The following is a 23,353-nucleotide window of genomic DNA, read 5'->3' as shown; positions in this document are numbered from 1 at the left end:
ACTATCTAGTTGCAACACTTGTATCCAAAATCCAAAAGCATCCAGAGTGTTACAGACAGGAAATGCCAGGCAGTGACAGGCAGCTGCAAATCCTTGGTAAATCTGATTTTCAGTTTCCTGAAGGGTTTTACATGCCTGCATACTTCAGTCCTGAGGTCGTGGGTCATAACTGCTCAGAAGGTAAAAAATCAAAGACCAGAGTGGATTTGAAGTAAATGCTTCGGTGGGTCCAAAAGTCTCCCTCAGAGCTCAGGCCAGTCCCTAAAAAGTGGATGTTCTGTGTGAACTCTCCAAAAGGCTCCTAGAGCAACGAGGGAGTTAAATCAGATGAGGACTCATGTAGGTGAGCGAAGCTGGGAAGCAGTCCCCTCCTGTGGCCTTTGGACTAGCTGGCCACCTAGTTAGGCCAGAAAGAAAGCAACATTATTTCTAGGTTTATCTCGATTTTGACATGGCTATTATTATGAATAAAAAATTACAAAAAAGATCACGAGTCCATGGACGACTTACAGCCCCCTGAAGCCCCACAGCAATCTTTCCACTGCCCTCAAGCTGCATTTTTTCTAAGTTTGAATGGAAAGTTGAAATTTGTTATGTCCATCAAATATGCTTTAATCCCTAATGTGGCATTCTCTTGCGAGGCTGATAAAGAATATTCCTATTTTACTTTAAAAATAAATAATTGCCTACATTCCAGCTCCAGATATATGAATTTCAGAAACTCAAAATGAGCAGAAAAGCCCTGAGGAGAGGCTGCTGCTATGGGCTGCTGTGAAGATCCACGTGAAGGAGCTCAGGAAAGCACTGGGCCTCTCTTCTACTGAGTTCCTGGGGCAACACGAACAGATGAAGTTTCCAATTATTTTGTAAGCCAGCTGCTCTGGCTTCTATGGGCACTAACAGCAAGTGTTCTAAAGGAATGCCAGGTCCAGCTGGGTAGTTTTGAGAGGTAGGGACATGTTGCTTTCATCTCTGAATCCCTCAGTGCCTTCATGCAATATACACATAAAGCTGTGTTTAATGTCACCTTTTCTCAGCCTGGCAAAATATTCAAAAATAGGTTGATCTTAGGCTGAATATGAAACAGTTTACTAAAAGGAATTACATGGATTTTTTCCTGTTAAGAATCGCCTAGGAGAGCACCTCAATACATGAGGCAACTGCTAACAGCTATAAAAGAAGAAATCGATAGTAACACAATAATAGTGGGGGACTTTAACACCTCACTTACACCAATGGACAGATCATCCAAAATGAAAATAAATCAGGAAACAGAAGCTTTAAATGACACAATAGACCAGACAGATTTAATTGATATTTATAGGACATTCCATCCAAAACCAGCAGATTACACTTTCTTCTCAAGTGCGCACGGAACATTCTCCAGGATAGATCACATCTTGGGTCACAAATCAAGCCTCAGTAAACTTAAGAAAATTGAAGTCATATCAAGCATCTTTTCTGACCACAACACTATGAGATTAGAAATAAATTACAGGGGAAAAAAAACGTAAAAAGCACAAACACATGGAGGCTAAACAATACGTTACTAAATAACCAAGAGATCACTGAGAAATCAAAGAGGAAATCAAAAAATACCTAGAGACAAATGACAATGAAAACACGATGATCCAAAACCTATGGGATGCAGCAAAAGCAGTTCTAAGAGGGAAGTTTATAGCTATACAAGCCTGCCTCAAGAAACAAGAAAAATCTCAAATAAACAATCTAACCTTACACCTAAAGGAACCAGAGAAAGAACAACAAACAAAACCCACAGTTAGCAGAAGGGAAGAAATCATAAAGATCAGAGCAGAAATAGCTGAAATAGAAACAAAGAAAACAATAGCAAAGATCAATAAAACTAAAAGCTGCTTATCTTTTAGAAGATAAGCAAAATTGATAAAGCATTAGCCTGACTCATCAAGAAAAAGAGGGAGAGAACTCAAATCAATAGAATTAGAAATGAAAAAGGAGAAGTTACAACAGACACCACAGAAATACAAAGCATCCTAAGAGACTACTACAAGCAACTCTATGCCAATAAAATGGACAACCTGGAAGAAATGGACAAATTCTTAGAAAGGTATAACCTTCCAAGAATGAAACAGGAAGAAACAGAAAATATGAACAGACCAATCACAAGTAATGAAATTGAAACTGTGATTAAAAATCTTCCAACAAACAAAAGTCCAGGACCAGATGGCTTCACAGGTGAATTCTATCAAACATTTAGAGAAGAGCTAACACCTATCAGTCTCAAACTCTTCCAAAAAATTGCAGAGGAAGGAACACTCCCAAACTCATTCTATGAGGCCACCATCACCCTGATACCAAAACCAGACAAAGATACTACAAAAAAAGAAACTTACAGACCAATATCACTGATGACTATAGATGCAAAAATCCTCAACAAAATACTAGCAAACAGAATCCAACAACACAGTAAAAGGATCATACACCACACTCAAGTGGGATTTATCCCAGGGATGCAAGGATTCTTCAATATACGCAAATCAATCAATGTGATACACCATATTGACAAACTGAAGAAGAAAAACATATGATCATCTCTACAGATGCAGAAAAAGCTTTGACAAAATTCAACACCCATTTATGATAAAAACTCTCCAGAAAGTGGGCAAAGAGGGAACCTACCTCAACATAATAAAGGCCATATACGACAAACCCACAGCAAACATCATTCTCAATGGTGAAAAACTGAAAGCATTTCCTCTAAGATCAGGAACGAGACAAGGATGTCCACTCTCACCACTATGATTCAACATAGTTTTGGAAGTCCTAGCCATGGCAATCAGAGAAGAAAAAGAAATAAAAGGAATACAAATTGGAAAAGAAGAAGTAAACCTGTCACTGTTTGCAGATGACATGCCACCAGAAAACTACTAGAGCTAATCAATCAATCTGGTAATGTTGCAGTATACAAAATTAATGCACAGAAATCTCTTGCATTCCTAGGGAGACAAAGGACCTGTATGCAGAAAAGACACTGATGAAAGAAATTAAAGATGATATCAACAGATGGAGAGATATACCATGTTCTTGGATTGGAAGAATCAATATTGTGAAAATGACTATACTACCCAAAGCAATCTTCTGATTCAATGCAATCCCTATCAAATTACCAATGGCATTTTTTACAGAACTCGAACAAATCATCTTAAAATTTGTATGGAGACACAAAAGACCCTGAATAGCCAAAGCAATCTTGAGGGAAAAAAACGGAGCTGGAGGAATCAGACTCCCTGACTTCAGACTATACTACAAAGCTACAGTAATCAAGACAATATAGTACTGGCACAAAAACAGAAACATAGATCAATGGAACAAGATAGAAAGCCCAGAGATAAACTCACGCACCTACGGTCAACTAATCTATGACAAAGGAGGCAAAGATATACAATGGAGAAAAGACAGTCTCTTCAATAAGTGCTGCTGGGAAAACTGGACAGCTACGTGTAAAAGAATGAAATTAGAAAACTCCCTAACACCATACACAAAAATAAACTCAAAATGGATTCGAAATCTAAATGTAAGACCGGACACTATAAAACTCTTACAGGAAAACATAGGAATAACACTCTGTGACATAAATCACAGCAAGATCTTTTTTGATCCACCTCCTAGAGTAATGGAAATAAAAACAAAAATAAACAAATGGGACCTAATGAAACTTCAAAGCTTTTGCACAGCAAAGGAAACCATAAACAAGATGAAAAGACAACCCTCAGAATGGGAGAAAATATTTGCAAACAAATCAACGGACAAAGGATTAATCTCCAAAATATATAAACAGCTCATGCAGCTCAATATTAAAGAAACAAAGAATCCAATCCAAAAATGGGCAGAAGACCTAAACAGACATTTCTCCAAAGAAGACATACAGATGGCCAAGAAGCACATGAAAAGCTGCTCAACATCACTCATTATTAGAAAAATGCAAATCAAAACTACAATGAGGTATCACCTCACACCAGTTAGAACGGGCATCATCAGAAAAGCTACAAACAACAAATGCTGGAGAGGGTGTGGAGAAAAGGGAACCCTCTTGCACTGTTGGTGGGAATGTAAATTGATACAGCCACTATGGAGAACAGTATGGAGGTTCTTTAAAAAACTAAAAATAGAATTACCATATGATCCAGCAATCCCACTACTGGGCATATACCCAGAGAAAACCATAATTCAAAAAGACACATGCACCCCAATGTTCATTTCAGCACTATTTCCAATAGCCAGCTTATGGAAGCAACCTAAATGCCCATCGACAGACGAATAATGGATAAAGAAGTTGTGGTATATATATACAATGGAATATAACTCAGCCATAAAAAGGAATGAAGTTGAGTCATTTGTTGAGACGTGGATGCATCTAGAGACTATCATACAGAGTAAAGTAAGTCAGAAAGAGAAAAACAAATATCGTATATTAACACATGTATGTGGAACCTAGAAAAATGGTACAGATGAACCGGTTTGCAGGGCAGAAGTTGAGACACAGATGTAGAGAACAAATGTATGGACACCAAGGGGGGAAAACCGCGGTGGGGTGGGGATGGTGGTGTGCTGAATTGAGCAATTGGGATTGACATGTATACACTGATGTGTATAAAATTGATGACTAATAAGAACCTGCAGTATAAAAAACAAACAAACAAAAAACTAATACTAAACTTTCTTTGGGTTATCTGTATGGAAATATGTTAATATAAATGTTTCAGACATTACATGAAATTTCTGAAAATCTTATATGTTCTGGTATAATGTTATAAGTCATAATTCTAGGTATTACTTTAAAATGTATATCTCAGAAATAACTAAATTTCCTTGTCAATTGCATTATTATGAACTTTCATCAAATCTTTAACCGTGGTAATTTTTAAGTCTTTTGTCATTTACAGACAGTTCTGGGTGTACTCTGATGCTTTTGCAAAAATGTTCCTATAAAAGGGTTTCATCTTCAAGGAATTCATGGAAAAGACTCTGACAAGTACAGGTTTCTGGTAACTGACTTATACTGTTGAACTGAGTGAATAAGCGTTTTCAGAACTCTAATGGAAAACTGATGAATTCATAAAAGTGCTAGCAAAAAATCAAGATAAAAGAAATTAATTACATGGGACCGAGTGAACTGATGAGCATGATTATAATTTTTGTGACTTTCTGTTTGAATAAAAAAATAAAATTAAAAAAAAAAGAATCGCCTAGGAATTGGTGGACCTGACAAATGTGAACATCAGAGTTTAAAGGTGCCAGTCACAGACATCACTTGAAGATGAGTTATTTCTCTGCCAGGTGACAGGCTAATGGCACACACTGACAGTCCAGTGCTTTGTCAGCTGAAAATGACCTATACAAGGAAGCCAATGAAGGGCCTAAACAGAATGAAAGCCCTCTCAGGATGTCTAATCCCAAACTGGCCCCAGTTTATGGCATCTCCAAGAGGTAAGGTCAGTTTCCAAGGCGTTCTACCCAGATCCCCTCAACCCTCTCCCTATCTAAACTCAGGTTTTCCAGATCTCTCAGGATGGTTTGGGTCCAGAATCTATATTCCTAGGTAAGCTGAACCTTCCCAAGCCAATGTCAGGAGAATGAATGGGTTCAAAGGCAACCACATGACCTAGGGAGTTACCGTAGTTGTAACTCCCAAAAGATAGACTGTTTCGCCATCAAGAAATTCCTTGAGGTGATGACAACAGGGCTGTCCCAGATGTGTTTATCTGTGATCATTCTCATGCTAGCGTTCCAGCATTATACCCCAATTTTTCAATACAATAATTTACGTTCTGAAAGGAAGTTACTTTTTAAATTTAAGGAGGGGGGGAGGAAATGCAAGCACAGCATCAGTGAATGACTGCTACAGCATCTACAACTAATATTCTTAAGGACACCAAACCAAGATTACCAAAAATGCTTTACATATAAGTGCTCAAGTATTTGACAGTTTGTTACTACGCAGCACCCAAGAGGCAAACAATATAAACATTTTTGTCCCATAAACTTTTAGCTAACATCTTTCTCATTAGAAATTTAAAACATGATGGAGAGGCCCTCATATTCAGAGCATTCTCCAAAGGATTCGTAATCTAAAGGTGACAGACAAATCCTTTATCAAAGTGACACCCTTTCTAAAGTAATGGAAAAACTAAAATGAATTAAGCACTAAATAACAATAGTGACATAGTGTGACTGCGCTGTTTTACATGTTAATTCATTCAGCCTCACAATAACCCTATGAGTGTACCATCTTCACACTCGTTGTACAGTCGTGGAGACTGAGGCAGAGAAACTTGCAGAAACACGTTTCTGCGAGTTTCTGGCGTTAGTCTATGCCTGCGGTTCCCAGAGTTTGCCGCACACAGGAATCACCTGGGGGTCTTTAAAACCCCATCGCCTCTCTGATGTAATTAGTATAGTTTGCGAGCCAGGCATCAAGATGGTTAAAGGTTCCCAGGTGATTCTAAGCAAAGTTCGGGAACCGCTTGGTCCGTGTGCGCTTCACCACTAGGCATTAATAGTACTGCCATAGTTCTGTTGTTTCTATGGCCCTAGAGTTTCTTCACTGAGGCGTTAAACCCGAGGCAAAGGTAGAGAGAGAAAGCAAAAGGGAAAGAGGCACCAAGCCTTGGCAAAGGTTCAGCGAGCGAACCGAGCGCGAGGGTGGACAGGACGCGCGGCCGGGCCCCGGCGGGTGAAGGCTGCGGCGCCCGCGACCTCCGGCCTGGGGAGGGGGCGGCGGCCCGGCTGCAGGCGGGGCCGCAGAAGTTCCGAGGCCCGAGAGGGCAGGGGTCTCGGCGGCGTGGGAGGGGGCTCAGGGTCACCTTCCCCCCGGGGCAGAGGAGCGGGGAGGCGCGCTCGCCCCTCACAAGACACCCCCCGCGGGCCGGCCAGGGCTGCCGGGAGGGGGTTGCACAATCCCCGGCGCGCCCGCAGCCTTCCCGACCCCCTTCCGGGCCCGGGGCGCGGGTCAGAGCCTGCCCGGTGGGACCTAAGTTACTTTGTGTGGCCGGACAGACGCCGGAAAGTTCGTTACTTTCCTCAATCTGGCTGGGATGGGAGGTGCGGGGTCGGGGTGGGGTGGGGGGAGGGGGAGGAAGAGGGACCGGACCGGGGTGCGCGGAGGCCGCGTCCCGGTGCCCCCAGCTGCTCGGGCCGGCCCCCGGGTTCCCTTTCCGTCCCCCACCGTGTACCTACCCGGAGGTGAAATCCTGCTGCACGCTCAGCAGCCGCTCGCGCAGGGTCTCCAGCATGATCGCCGCCGCCGCCGCCGCCCTCAGCCCCGCGCAAACACCTCGCCGCACCTGTCACGGCGCTCCCCGCACTCTCGCGGCCGGCCCCGCCCCCGGCCCGCTTTCGTCTCCGCGCCGCGGCCCCTTCCGCGTTCCCGCCCCCCGCTCGCGCGCTCCTGCCCCGCCCCCGCCGCGCCCAGGCCCGCGCAGCCGCAGTGAGCCCCGCCGGGCTTGGGCTGCGGAAAAGGGGCGGTCTTTCTCTCCTAGCCGAGAAACTGAGCGGCTCGGGTGCTTCTTCCTAGCCCGAAGCCAGGCCCTCTCCTTTTCCTCTTTAAAATTGAAGTGGCCACGTGAAAGAATGCTTTAAAACCAGCACTTCTTTGAGTGTGTGCAGCATTTGTTTTCACAGTTTGGAAGAGAGATGGATCAATTTCTTGCATAGCGTGCACCTCCCCTGTAGCAAACACTTTTCGTGGACTCTGGTTCCAGGATTTGACCCCGCTGGCTTTGACCTTGGATGAGAAAATTAACCATTCTGAGCCTCGGTTTCTTCATTGATAAAATGTCAAAAATCAACTGTTCCGACATCTTTACTTTCCATTCTCTTTTCAACCTACCCCATCAGGCTTTCGTGCCCTACATACCAAAGGAGGTGACCTTTGTCGAGTCACCAGTGACCGCCATGTTGCCGATACCATTTGTTACTTATCTGCCCTGATTTTTTTCTCGACCTCTCGGTGGCTCTCAAGCGATTCCTTATCCCATTCTTAAGACACGTTCTTCTCTTTCTTTCAAGCACACCATTCATGCACTCTCCCTTCCTGTCCACTCCTCCTCCTACTTCAGCAGCTGCTCCCAAGGCCACATTTGCAGGCTCCTGCTCTCCTCCATGTATGACCCCCTCCTAGGTTATTGTATCCATTACGATGCTGTAAATTCTATCGAGGCGCCGGTGGCGCCCAAATCTCCATCTTCAGCCCTGTCCTCCCTCCCCCTCCTTCAATTCATACCAGTTGCTTACTCCACCTGTATCCAACAGGCATCTCAAACCCAAAATACCAAAAATAGAAAACTTTATTGCAAACTCACTTTCGAACCTAATCCCAGTCTCTTCCATTTCAGTAAGTGGCACCACCATACACCAAGTTGCTCAAGTTAAGCCACCTGAAATTACCATTTCCTGTTTTCCCCACCTGCTGAATATTAATTCATCAAGTCCAATCAACTCTATTTCTAAAGTATTGCTAGAACCTGCTCCTCTTTTCACTATAATCACCCTGGTCCAAGGCACCACCATCTTTCACCAGGAATACTGACAAGTCTCCTTATTCTACCCTTTTGCCATGCACACGCCTGTAACTTATCCTTGATACAGCAGCCAAGAGAATTATTTAAAAGAGCAATCATATTGTGTCGCTTTCCTGCTTTAAATCCTTCTGTGCCCTTAGAAAAAAAGTCAAACTCCTTACTTGGCTTACGAAGTCCTAAAATTTGAACCCTTCCTGACACTTTATCCAAAGTAAGTACTACTCACCTATCATTCCTTGACATTTAAGCCATAGTAACCTTTGGTATGTTGTGTGTTCCCTGAAAATCCTAGATTCATTTCCTTGAGGCCTGCTCACAAGCTTTTCTCCAAATTGTCCTATGGCTGGTTTCTTTGTGGCATTCAGATCTCAGCTTAAACATCATCTTCTTAGGTAGATCTTCCCTGATCATTCCAGTTACCGGCCCAATCACTCCCTATACACTCTTTTTCAACTTAGTACATAACACTATCTGATAATTTATTTAATAATTGTTTAAGAAAAAGTTGTTTATTTATTTGCTTACACATTTATTTTAAAACCAGCTCTGAGACTAGGCTGAGGGGGGCAAGGCATTCACCTCAGGTGTAAAACTTAAGGGGAAGTCAAAACCCTTAGTAATCAAGATGAATAATATTTTAATGCAATATTCAAAAATTTTTAAATTAGTGAAAATTTTTGTGATGAACAAAATATCAAAATTTTAAGTTTTAAGACAGGATCTGTCTTTATTTTAAAGACTGGGCCAGTGGTAAAGAATCCATCCTGCAATGCAGGGGACGCAGGTTCGATCCCTGGTCAGGCAACTAAGATCCTACATGCCGAGGGGCAACTAAGCCCACGTGCCACAACTACTGAGCTTGTGCACCTCAACTAGAGAGAGAAAACCCGCACGCCACAGCTAGAGAGAAGCCCAAGCGCCCCAGCGGAAGATCTCTTGTGCCACAACTAAAGACCCGACACAGCCAAAAATTTAAAAAAAACAAGAAGACAGGATATTATAGGGCTGGGATTGAAGGAGTCAAACAAGTGGGCTGTGTGAGGATAGGCCTTTCCTGGCAGAGCAGAAGTGCCTATTCTGATTAGTGATCTAGGGTAGGGGTCCCCAACCCCCCGGCCTTGGACTGGGACCAGTCTGAGGCCTGTTAGGAACCAGGCCGCAAAGCAGGAGGTCAGCAGCAGGTGAGCTGCCCCCAGTCCATGGAAAAATTGTCTTCCACGAAACTGGTCCCTGGTGCCAAAAAAAGTTGGGGATCACTGATCTAGGGAATAAGGAGCCTGGCCCCATCCTTTCTTCTTTCCCTTGGGTGCAAACATCCAGTAAAGAACAGCCATTCTACTCCATAAGGACAGGCTGCCAGGTGAGCAGGCTGCAGTGACCCAGTGCTTTCTGTGACTGGGTGGGCAAGTTTTAACCTGAGGTACAGTAATAGGAATTCTGCTTGCCCATGAACATAAGTCATGTGCTTCATCACCCTTACCAGAAATGAAAGCGATGTTTTGGGTGCTTTATGCTGACTTTCTTATTTCTTAGTAGGTTGAGACAAGTTGGTTTAGAGGGGGGCTGTTTATTGGGTCTTTCTCCACCACCTGGAAACAGTACCTGGTACAGAGTAAGCGATCAAATGATCAGGTCTACAGAGACAGATCCCTCACTGTCTAGTAGATGTGGAAACCACACGTACTGAGAAGTAATAAATGTTTTTCATTGTATTCAATTGAAATAAACTCCTCTGCTCATGTTTTCAATTTACTAAGTTTCATACATTCCAGTAAAGTACCAAATCAGATCAAAAAGAGTATGCCTGTCACTAGAAAATAGATTTACTTGTGCCCAGTCATTTTTATCTTGACCATTGCATTGTTTATTAGTCTATGGCATGTTTGTCCTTCGTTTTGAGGTGTTTTATGAACATTCTTAACCCCATGTCTGATAAACCCCAAAACAGTGACAGTTTTTAAAGTGCTAATAAGAAGAGATAATTATAAGGAAACAAAAGTAAATTATAAAAATGAAAGTAAAGAGAGAGAAAATGACTACTGTTGCACATGAGTTGTTTTGTAGGAATGATTAAGGACCAAGAGTTGAAACATGCGACATGTGTCAATTTAAGTAACAGTAATCAGCCAGAAACTAGGAAGACTGACTGGCAAAATGAAAAAAAAAGTTTTAAGTATAGAAAACCAACATCAATAGTGGAAGCTACTGACCTCATCTTAATTCAGCAATTGGTTGAGAGTTGATCTGAGAACACAATAGCTAAGCAGGGAGAAAGCTGTGATGATAAAACATTTGGGGCAAAAGCACCAAAGCTGCTTAAGAAGCTCCCTATGGTGGGCTGCCCTGGAGCAGCCGCAGCATCACCTGGGAGCTTGCTGCAAATGCGGATCTCAGGCCCCACCCAGGCCTACTGAATCAGAATCTGAATTTTAACAAGATCCCCAGGTGATTTGTATTCATTTAACATGGGAGAAGCACTGCTCTAGGACACTTGCTAAGGAAAGGGGTTTCCTTGTCTCAGTGGATTTTTACAGTAAATAAAGTGATGAATGAGGATTTGGTGGAATTGGAACCAAAGATGCTATAAAAGAAGAAGCCATAGGACCCAGAAGATTTCACACCACTTTTTTGGCAGAGATCCTTTAGAGTAATTGGAAAGGCACTACTGCCATTTGAGTTTCAGGAACCTAACAGATTTGTAACGGCATCTACGTGTTGTTAGTAACTTATTTATAATTTAAAAAAACAAAGACTTCTGATATCTTTAATTTTTAAGAATTTAAAGATGCCAGAAGAAGGAAACCAATTAAAAGCTGTAAATGTTTCTTGTGAAACAATGAGTCGTTCTAAGAATAAAGTAAGCTAAATAAAGCTGGGAGGTAACATCAGCATGGCGTTTTGAAAAGGAAAACAGATGGGAACCTGAGAGGTGGAGGAGGGGAATTCCAACACACAGAGCAAAGATGAGAGCCCAGTTGAAGAAGAACACAGAAGAAGAGGGTATTGGGGGAGCGGGCTGAGGTGCGGTGGGAATCAAAGTCTGAAGACAGAAGCTAACAGACCAAGAAGGCAAGCAGTGTGTGAGAGACACTCCCAGCAAAGTTGGGAAAGAATATTTTCAACATGAACCACATTGAAAGAACAGTGAGAGGCAGCTCAGCTGCATCTATTTGTTTTGAAATTTTATCACACTATAATAAAATGTAATCAGGCACCTAACCTCGTCTTTTTGCTCAGGTGAAGAAAAGAAAGGTACTACATAGTGCATTAGAGGAGGAAACCTCTTTTATTTTTCGTTAATCTATGTACGGATCTATATGATATATGAAATATTCATAAATAACCAAGTGACTCCATTCATTAAAATGTAGGGACCCTACATGAATAGAGGAGACCACAAATAAATGGTTTTCCCTGGAGAAAGTACATCTCAGAAATTACACCTTCTGAACCATTATAGAATAGAAATCTTTTCAAGTGGGAAATTTAACTCAAATGGAAACTTTTTAATAAGAATTACAAAAAGATGATTGAGACAGTTATTACCTATAGTTAAGTATCAGCTTAATATAGGTGGGGGGAGTCCTAATAATTGAAAAGGATTGAGGAGAAGGGCAAATATAAGGTCCCAGTGCCCTAAGAGTTCCTCTCTGTCCACAGGAGTTGCCCATGTCAGTGGAAACTGATACTGAGAAACTGATTCTAGGAGGAAACTAGAGAGAGTCCTTTAAATGCAGTTAAGTGGATGGTTCTCAACCCTGGCGGCACTTTAGAATCACTTGGGGAGCATTTAAAAAATACCAATACCTGGGCCCAATCTCTGGAGATTAAATCTCAGGTTTAACTGGTCTGAGTCCACACCTCCGCAGCCACGCTGTTTCGAAAGTTTCCCAGCTGATTCTAATGTACAGTTGGGGCCGGGAACAACTGAGCTGAGCTTTGCAACCTGAGCTGCCTGCAGGGAAAGGAAGCAGAAACTCTGGCTAGAACAGCGACTGTGACCTCAGAGTCCACCAGACCTCTCCCTGACTTCAGGATTCCAGACTGAAGCTGGTCCCCACTCTCCCAGCTCCTTCAAACAGGCACCAACCCCATCCCTTAGTTTGTAACATTTGGTACGTGGGCCTGAGCCCCTGCAGCCTCTGCCCAAACGGCGCTGCCTGACACTGGAGGCAGTGGTGTGAAGGGGAGAAGTGAGCAAGCGAATCTGGGCGCCGCACTGGGGAGGCCAGGCTCTGTCTGGCGTGCTCAGGCCACCCCCAAGGCCCGCGGTCTTTCTGTAAGGATGCTACACAGCAAACGGAGGGGACCCCAGGAGCTGGCTGTGTCTTGAGACTTGGCCTGGTGGAACTGGAAGCTTCTTGTGGCCTTTCAGGAAACAACAGACGTTCAAGTGTCCTGAGCAGCTCTCAGTAGCTGTCATTTCAGGGAAAAGAAAACGTCCTTTGTCCCCTCTCCTGGTGACTCTTCCAGTCCCATTTATTTCTCTGTCTCTGACTCCCTCTGCTTTCATCTTTCACTCTTTCTAGGCTCTGCTCTACCATATGCCACCTGCTGCCTGGTGACTTCAGCTTAATGCCCTCTCTCCATGCCTTTTGGCTACTGCCATTGCTGCCAACTCTGCCCCTCCCTGAGTGACCAGAAGAAGGCTCTAAATGCTTTCTCCGGTCCTTCATTTAACAGAACATGCCTCACATAAGCAAAGCTCTTGCATGAGACCACCTCATGCTATACATGTCTGCTTGTAGGCCAAGTACCAGTCCCCAGCCCAATCTATTGTGACCCAGGTTGCAGGGTCAAGCAACACAAAACACGCGCAAGAACTGCTTTTGGCCTTTTTTTCCGCTAGAAGGGGATGATGAGGGGCTGTTTCTTAGACCTATGCAAGGGGGAAATAAGCCTCTAATAGCTAAATTAGAGAAAAAGTACCCAGTGTACCTGGTCATGTTTTTGCTTATGTTGCTTCAATTCGAGGTTCATATATAATAAGTGGTAAGTTTCCAAACACTGCTTTTACGATGCGCTGAGAATCTCGACAAGGGGAGGGGGAGAAAGAAAGTAGTTCTCATGTACAAAAACACTGGCTTCCTCTGCTTTAACTAGTGTATTGTCTCTGTTTATACACAGAAATGCAAGTGAACAGATGTATTTGTTGTCTTAATAAACCATTGTATATACCAATGAAGAGCTCATGGCATACGATGAATGGTTTGTTTCCTCCATTATTGGAATTCTGTTCCTGAAGTGAGTCTAACTGCTGTGCTTAACGCCATCCTAATTAGCCACCACTCATCACCTGGTGGTACCCAGCCAGGGAACATGGCATCAAGAGAGAGTGAGCTCATCGATGGAAGACTTTTTGTGAAACCTCAACTTTTTAAAATAGCGGAAATGTCACAGGAGGAAAAGTACCCCAAACAGGAGCCCCATTCTTCCTCTCCTGGAGGCTACAGGGAAGAGGAAACACTGGGCTCTTAGGCTGACAGTAAGATCGGTCTGGGGGATCCAGGAGTGCCATCCATCTCCCGATTCCCCACTGCTTCCTAACGTGCCCCTCTCAGTCCTGCAAGGCTGAGTCTTCGTGGTTTCCTGCAACACTGTCTACTCAACGAGAGCGACTGCTGAGGCCCTGCCTATGCCTGGCGCTCTACCAGATGCCAGCCACACACTAACATACTGACTTTATCTTACTGTAATGACAATGATGGCTATCACCTCCTGAGAGCTCACTTAGGCAGGATTCTAAGCACTTTACACATATTATTTTGCCCATTTTGCAGATGAGGAAATGAAGGACAATAAGGCACCTATGAACCCGTGAAGAGTTTCTAGTCTAGGTGAGGCGATTAGTGTTTTACCTGTGGTGATAACAGCCCAGACGAAGGGTGACTGACCTTGACTTTGCTTTGGAAGAAAGAGTCACGAAAGGGGGCCTGGTGTTGAGCACGCCTGAGAAATTTAAACCCAGGTACGTCAGCACAAACTCCTGGAAGGTGCATGTGATTGGTTGGTGAAGCTTGGCATCTGGCCCAGCCTTCCCAGGCAGCTCCTGGCAAATGGCGCCTGGTTACGTGGCGGTTACAGCCCCCCGTCAGGGGGCTGAGCCCGGCTGGCCCGGTTGTGCGGGTTATCTGTGACACTTCCTCCCTCACAGACTGGCAAGACCCTAGAGGGAGGGAAGAGAGAAGACAGAGAGCCCACTGGTGTTAGGACCAGAGCAGGGGAGGGGTGGACCCTGCCCATGCCAGGCACCCTTGCCCTCTGCCCTCTGGAAGGGAGTGGGAGAGGGTTACACAGCCCCTGCCTGGGATCCCACTGTAGAGACTCAGGGTCAGAGAGAAGGAGACTCCCCTAAATGGGAACAAAAGGCTTCCCAGGGTAAATGTGAATCAGAGACCTGGGAGGGTGGGTGTTGAGCCCCAACTCTGGGGGTGAAGGGGGAGAGGAGGAAGGCCCAGGCTGGGGAATCTGTCCTCCCTATTGGCCAAACCGACACACCCTGCTTCTGCCATTTGTCACAGACAGTGGGTCACCCCACGTCATTACCAGCTTCTCTTCCTCAAACTCACAGGACTAAGGCACTGCCCGTCTGACTGCAGGAACACAGCCAGCATTTTGAGTCCCCTCCGTGGCACGGGAATCTGAGCAGGACACACAGAGCCCACAGTGTTCACTGGTATAAACAGCCTTTCCAAAGCCCCAACTAACTTTGACCTGTTTCACATTCTCTGAGAAAGGATTTTCAGGAGGAGCTGGGCATGCTTCACAAGGTTCTGTATCATTTTACCCGGGTTCCAATGGTGGAGACAGCATGTCATCTTGGAGCAGGTCTTCTAGAAGAATTATTTGCATGGCCTTTTATGTAGACCAATGCAAACAGGCATCACTCGTTCCAGAGGAAGGGTGTAATACGTTTTGGTAGATAGATGTTAAAGGTTGTGGTGAAGAGGTTCACAAATTTGCATAAAATCTATGGTGCCTCTGAAAGAGCAGATATAGTAGAGCCCCTAACTCCTTCCCTTTCAAAGTCATCCAACATTATAAAACATCTCAGGTGGGGCAGGGTATCTCACTGAGGTCAGATGACAGAAAGACTTCAGACTAGAGACAGCCCAGGGGAAATCATCTTGGTGGAAAGGGAATGGGGGAGGTTGGGGAAGAGAGGTTTGTGCTGGTCACCTGGGCCCACGACACAGCCTGAATTCTATCTCAAAAGGGCTACTTTGGGCACAGTGGAAGTTTGTGTGTGTGTGTGTGTGTGTGTGTGTGCATCTGTGTGTAAACAGAGACCTGAGTCACAAAGATGATCTCACTGGGAGCCCAGATGCCTTTAGCTAGGAACAACCAATACCTAGTAAGTAGCGGTTATCCTCTAGCCTCATGGGGGTGAAGCTGAATTTTGACTCCAGCCAAGATAAAGCAAATCTGGCTCCTTGAACTACGATGATCTCTGAGTTTTGGGATTTATTATGAGGGGAGGGTCCCTACGGAGAGAAGAAGAACCATTCAAGTGATATATGAGTTGGAGGCTGACTTGAATAATAATTTTACCCCAAGCTGGTGAAGCAGAATATCCTGGCGTCTTGGAGGGGTAGCAAGTCAGAAATGCGTTACTGTCCCCTCCCCTTGTTTGTGCTCCTGTGGGGTACAGTCTGGGAAATGTGGGTCACACTGACTATTTTCTCTTTTTGAAGTGCCTTGTCTACCCTTGGGGGACCATAAACCATCCTGTCTTCATGTTTTAATACAGAGCATTGTCACTAAGTGTTTGCAATACCTTATTGCATCTTCACAATTGCAGCCCTAAATCAAATCAGATCTGGGAGCTTGTCCTACAGGCCAAATGGGATTCAGCCAAGGATCAGATCCAGCCTTCAAACTGGACCTCTTTTTTTCTCTTCATTGTCATTTCTTTATGTTCTACTTACATTTTACCCAAACCTGATGATGTGTTTTGAGTGGGGAGAGAGTTTCCATCAATCCCCTATTTCACCATCACTAAATTTAACCTCCGATGTAAAGTCTCAAGTTCTTTGCCCTAAAAATAGCTCGGGGCTGAAAATGAGAGCAGAGGTGAGGATCAGTGTCAGCTGGGGTGTCATCAGAAACCCACTGATGTTAAAGGCCAATAAAGTCCCCTTGTCCTACCCTGGCTTGGCCTTTGCATCCACCCTGTGGGGGGCAGGATCCAGACACATCACCACTCTTCCCAATCAGAATTTACACACATTAGTGAACATTAGAGAGCACAGTCTCAGTGGGGCACTACTCACCTTCTCAAATGTTTTGGAAAACTGGCCAATTTTCCCTTGGAATTTTGACCTTATACAAATTTTTTTGAAAAAGAAAACAAATATTAATGATAGGCTTCCTGTCAGTAAACTCAGTACAATGTGCCTTATCAACTTTTAGTAAAAATGTTAAACTACAATGGTTTATGCTAAATATATCCTGTTGAAATGAAACCTTAAGTGCCAGCAATCAAAATAACATGTCAGTCTTTTGTTCATTTTTCACAAAACTGAAATTTCCAGCATTCTTAAACTACACACACACACACACACACACACACACACACACACACACACACACATCATTTAAAGAAACTGAGAAACGAGGGTGTTGCAGTAGAATTCCCTGCACTGGGATTCAGTAGGCCTCATAATGTAGATTTAATGTATTTGGGGGGAACACAATTCAGTCCATAACACCAGGAAAAGACTGGGGATCCCTGCCATAGAAAAAAAAAGATCTAGAACATATATTTGACTTCTATATTTCCATGGACTTAAGGAAGGTAAAAGTTGTCTCAATGGAATAATTACATGTACACACACACATAGAATAGGTCATCTTCTCACATATACCATAGTAACTGTGATAGGAATAGTAGTGCTATACAATAGTAATAGCAATGCTATCCAATTCCTTGCATTTTTTGATATTTATTTAATTAATTCATTCGTTTATTTAGTTGTGCCAGGTCTTAGTTGTGGCCGGCAGGCTCGTTAGTTGCAGCTCGCCGGCTCCTTAGTTGTGGCATGCATGTGGGATCTAGTTCCCTGACCAGGGATCGAACCCAGGCCCCCTGCATTGGGAGTGCGGAGTCTTAACCACTGTGTCAGCAGGGAAGTCCCCAATTCCTTGTATTTTTAAGACTGTCACCTAAAAGGTTTTATCATAAGTTTTAAGTTATTGCAAAAGATTAAGTGTCAAAGGGGAGTCTGGATGTTGTTTTTAAACTTAGTACCCATTGATATTTTAGTTCTATGTCCTCTATTTTGCCCAGCAGTAAAATTAAGTAATTCATTTCTAGATGGTACATTAAAGGCACAATTCTTGGTCATGACTTTAGTCTAAGTGTTCATTTGACACATAGATGACTCTGGAGAACTCTACTATTAGTTGCCAATTTGTCAACAGTCAACAACAAACAACCTAAATCATCTACTTTTCTCCTGATCTAAGTCACTGTTATGCCAGATGGTGACCCCATGGCACCTTGTTCTCTCAGCCTGGAGGCAGGCATTCGGGAAGCTACAATGCTTCTTCACAGCAGTAGTGTTCTGGAGTTCTGAGCTAGGGTGACGTGTAGAGATGAACTGATACTGCTGTTGTACCTTGGGTGCACACATGCCAGCTGCCAAAAACAGCTCTTCATGTTTATTTTAAAAATCTACAGCGTTTGCCAATACAAAAACTTGAGGTACAGAACGATGAATGTCATAAATTGGAACTTTTAAAATTCTCACTCTGCAAAAGTGGAGTAATTTTTGGCTAAATTTCCAAGAGCCACGTCAATGTTCTGACTGTTCTTAGTGAATCTCATGATTAGTCATGTGGATGATTTAAGGTCAAAATATATCAGGCTGTATTCTCACCTTTTATAGTTTTTAAAAATTGATAGAGCAATTAGATAGATTAACTGAAGGGGACATACAGTTTCAATTTTTTACATTATGAAGTTGTCATAGGTGTGGCTTTCTTGAAACTTTCATCACACACACACACACACACACACACACACACACAAATCCAGTCCAGCTTAAAAGCTCCATCCTTGGCTCCTTCCCTCCCGAGGTGCAGGCCTGGCCTAGGCTCACTGGACCCTCCCCAGAGAGGAAGATGGACAGACAGATGTGGACTGGTCTGTGCTTTCACTTTTCTTCTTCCTCCCCCTTCCGCTTTTAGGTTCTCCTTGGTCAGGCAGGGAGCTGGCGGATGAACCACAGGAAAGGGGAAGGATGTTCTATTTAACAGGGCACGGATATAATCCTGCCCAGAGGCCCTGAGGTCCCCCTCCCACCCCCTGCCCCCGGCAGTGCCCCGACCTGGGCAATCCGACTCCCCTCTTTCCCACTTAGCCTCTGGTTACCCGGCAGAAAGCCCTCTGATGGGAACCCCTCAGAGGAACCCCCCACATCTCTCATGGCCCAGCAGGAGACTGTAAGGTACCCCTGAGTTTGTTAAGCCCTTGTTTATCTGTACTCCACAGAGGCAGGGTATTTGAGCCAGTTAGTTAATCAGCCAGACTAAATAAAGACTCCAGGCAGACATGATAAAAGCCACTGTGCATTATTAAGGGCTTAACCAAATTACATTCACTAGAGATGAATGTTCGTTTGATGATGGAACTCCCCAGGCCAGATGGCTCAGAATCAATCCCACTGACAAAGTCACAGAGTATAAGCGATGCGTTATAGACAACGCCGCAGCTGAAAAAGCCATGCTCTTAAGGTTTATGTCAGTGTTCAGAAACCCAAGATGGATCTTCCTCCTAACCACAAAGTTACAAATGGTGGCTTGGTCGATAGGCCTTTTCTACGGAAGTTGGTTTAACCCCTAAGGTGGCCGAATGACAATCGGAGCCTGAGTTCTGGGTCTGGAGCGGGGAACCACGGCCCCTGTGTTCAGGAGGGGAAAGAGGGCTCTTCCCCTTTCCTGGGGCCAAGGCCAGTCCTAACGGCCCTCCTCCACCTCAGAGCTCCCCTTCTCCTGGCATCTGAACTTCCACTTGCCCTGAGCCCTTGCACTTGACCTGGGTCAGCCTGACTCATCTAGTGCCCCCAGATCCCCAACCTCCTCCTCCACCACTTTACTCAAACCCTCCCTGAGAGGAACAAGAAAGCAAACAGAATTAATTCGTTCAAACTAACATTTGATTTTCTAGTGCTCCTTCCTTTCTGTGGGTGTTTAGGTCTTTGGAAAAGGATGCTGTGTTTGGGATTTCACCTGGCCGCAGGAGTCTGGAGGATCAAACAGGGTACAAGATAATAGTAGATTTATTATTCTCAAATGTTGTCTCAGACTGTAATTATCCCTCTTTCTCAACTGCCTTTTAGCCTCTTGGGGCAAAACAAGCCACTTCTGGCAGCACAGCAGCACACTACTGCCCACCTCCACACCCTGCCCTCCATCCACCTGCCTGATTATTCTAAGGCAAGACCCCTCATTTTACTACTGGTATTATTGTTCTTGTGTGTCAATGCTGACTTTTATAGTAGATGCGTATTATCTTGGGGCAAAACCACTCATATGGAAGGACCACCTCTCTCCCATTGGATATATCCAAATGGGATACATTTAAATGGTGGTCATCCTTTTTCTGGCCAATGGCTGGGCAAACTACCCCTGCGAGGATAATTGCTGTCATTCTCCTTGAACTTAGTGATGAAAAGACTAAAAATGGTTGGACTGGTTCATCCTTTCTAGGGAAGATGTCCAGACAAGACCATTTAGTAATCCCTGCTACTGAGGCCTTCTGGAGGTGCCTGGGGCTGTCTGTTCTGAATCTGCCCTATATCCTGCTGAAAGAATCCCTTTTGTTCAAGTTGGCCAGAGTTGGTTTCAGTTGCTTGACACAAACAACCCTGACTGACACACCTCTCCTTGGCCTCTCATGCTCTATCTGCACCATGAACTTGGGACAAGATCTCAAAAGAATGACATACTTCTGGGCTTCCCTGGTGGCGCAGTGGCTGAGAGTTTGCCTGCCGATGCAGGGGACATGGGTTCGTGCCCTGGCCCGGGAGGATCCCACATGCCGCAGAGCGGCTGGGCCCGTGAGCCATGGCCGCTGAGCCTGTGCGTCTGGAGCCTGTGCTCCACAACAGGAGAGGCCACAACAGTGAGAGGCCCGCGTACCGCAAAGAAAAAAAAAAAAAAAAAGACATACTTCTTATTCCACTGAGGTACCTCACTCCTACCCCAAATCTTATCCTAATACCCCACCCCATGGCCAAACCTCGTAAGTCTTTGGACCCCTTTGGTGTTTCTGTTGTTTGATTTCTGGAGGTTTGCTGGAAGGTCAGGGAAGCCTGGTCTGCCTCCACCCTGTGAACGGTGAGGAGGGTCTTCCCTTGCCTGTCACCCACTTTGGAAACCAGTCCCCCCACATCCTGTTCACTCCTAGCCAGCCATGCTTCCCAGAATTACTTAGCAGATTTTATTGCATTTGTCTGCAAAGCTTTGGTTATACTTGTTCACCCAAAAGAATATGTTATTGGTTGAATTCCTGCCAGTTATAATAAAATGAATTTAAAAAGTTTAGGGCAAGTTGGGTGCTGCTTTGCATTCATTTCCCAATGAAGCCAAAGACAAAAGGATTTGGAGACGCCACAAATCCACATAAGTGCAAGTTTCATTCATCCATAAACATGCTTGCCAGTAACCTGCCATTTATTCACTATATTCACATTACAAATTACACTACCTATACTTTTTGAAACTACTGTCAACTGTCTAGAATTCCTGGGTGAGCTTAAGGTGTTTCCTTACCAGGGTGTCTTGTACCTACAGGCTGGAAATGCTAGGATGCAAAACCAGCTCGAGCTCTAAGAGATAGTGCAGGGTGGAGTCAAGAGTCAAATTCAGGCAGTCTGATTTTAGGGCTACACTGTCTCTCCAAGAATGAAGGGATTGGGTGTTTTAATACTGAACTTTGTCAGCTTAATGTAGGAGGCTGCCATTGTGACCCAAATTCTCTATTCGTTAGCAAAAGTAACTATAAAGTGTAACAAAATATTTCTAAATTTCCAAAATGAGGAAAAAATGTTTTTGGGTAAGTTGAGTGGGCTGTCTCCAAAGACAGTCTCCCAATCAACTGTGCATCCCAGTTTTCATGCCCTCGTGTAGTTTCCTCCACTTGAATCTGAGCTTGCTTTAAGACTTGCTTCTTTTAACTTGCAAACTTGGTGCCTGTGTAAATTCTGAGGCTACTTCATAAGGAGCCTTGTAGCTTCTACCTGGGTCTCTTGAAATGCTCACTCTGAGGAAGCCAGGCACAGTGTAAGTAGTCAGACCCCCTTGCGATGGCCATGCTGGGAGGAAGCCCAAGTCAGTCACATAGAGGGACCATACGGAGAGACAAACAGACACCTGGCCAGCCTTTGGCTCTTCCACTCTTCCCAGCTGAGATATCACAGTGTCTACTTGAGTTTTCAGACAACTCCAGGCCTAGGTGCCATCTGACTGTAATCACATGAGAGGCCCCAAGTGCTAACTGGCCAGGTGAGCTCAGTCAGCCACACAGCCATGAGGGAGAATAGTAACTGTAGTTTTAAGCTACTTAGTTTTGGCATAGTATGATGTTATGCAGCAGTAGATATCTGGAACAGATGCTGAATGGAAGAGACAAGTATTGAGATCATACTTTCTACCAGACCCTGTGCTACTTGCTTCACATAAATCATGGGGTGAAAATTATCAACATGGAATGTTGGCCAGTTTCTTCCACATCACTCTCCCATATCGACAAGGAAAAAGCCCGTAATTTCCAGCTTCATTTAAACCACCTTATCAACCAAACTTATCTCCCAAAACAAACCACTGGTCTTTCTTCTTCAGAATGGTTTCTCTATACTTGTGATGCAGAATGGCCAGAGAAACACAGAGTTAGAGAGACTGGAGTTAAAAGGCTTTTCAGAAGAAGTTAAGTCATCTTTGTAAAAAAGTCTGGGAAAGAGATGAATTGGATAGGTGGAAGGTGAAGTGGGAGTGATAGAAAAAGCAAGGAGGGGTAGAGAATGTTCTTTGGTGGTAAATGAGGAACTCCAGACACTGAGGACACAAGTGAATTAGGTAGAAGAATCAAGCAGCTTTGAGAAATACTGCAATCGGTTATGATTGGATTCTCTTCAATGCTGAGAAACTTGAATAAAATTGGAATTGCTTTTCCATGATATTTAGCCTGTAAATCCTGTTTCCTCTGGAACTGAACCACATGGGTTATGGCTTCAATTATGGCTACATGTATCATCTATTTAATTCTTTCAAGACTCTCACGAGGCGTGTATTATTGTCCTTGTTTTATAGATTCAGAAACTAAGGCACAGAGAGGTTATGTGACTTGTTTAAGGTGATATGGCAGTAAGCAGTAAGGCTGATTTTTTTTTTTTTTTTTGTGGTACGCGGGCCTCTCAGTGTTGTGGCCTCTCCCGTTGCGGAGCACAGGTTCCGGACGCGCAGGCTCAGCGGCCATGGCTCACGGGCCCAGCTGCTCCGCGGCATGTGGGATCTTCCCGGACCGGGGCACGAACCCGCGTCCCCTGCATCAGGGGGCGGACTCTCAACCACCGCGCCACCAGGGAAGCCCAGTAAGGCTGATTTTTAAATCCAGCCCCGCTGACTCCAAAGGCCATGAATTTCCACCTCACCATTCTGGGTCAGCTCCCTAGCACTGTAACTTCTCTTCATAGCACTGTCCTTTCTTCTGCTCCTGAAGCACTTTATTGCACGTCACAGCAGTGTCATGGGGGATCCTGAGAGGGGTATGAAAGTGGGGAAGACGAGGCAGT

General features: G+C 44.4%; 1 protein-coding gene across 1 annotated transcript in view; it reads right to left on the bottom strand.

Moving 5' to 3' along the window:
• The window catches only part of DTNBP1 (dystrobrevin binding protein 1), a 119,655-nt gene extending 112,267 nt beyond the window's left edge, over positions 1-7,388 (bottom strand). The window contains exon 1 of the mRNA XM_081246165.1: positions 7,216-7,388. Coding sequence (XP_081102291.1) covers positions 7,216-7,271 — 56 coding nt within the window. The 5' untranslated portion in view covers positions 7,272-7,388. The remainder of the gene's footprint in view (positions 1-7,215) is intronic.
• Between the last annotated feature and the right edge of the window lie 15,965 nt (positions 7,389-23,353).

The sequence above is a fragment of the Mesoplodon bidens genome (genome assembly GCF_964165515.1).
Source record: "Mesoplodon bidens genome assembly, chromosome: 10".
Lineage (NCBI taxonomy): Eukaryota > Metazoa > Chordata > Mammalia > Artiodactyla > Ziphiidae > Mesoplodon > Mesoplodon bidens.
This window is presented reverse-complemented; position numbering and strand designations above follow the sequence as displayed.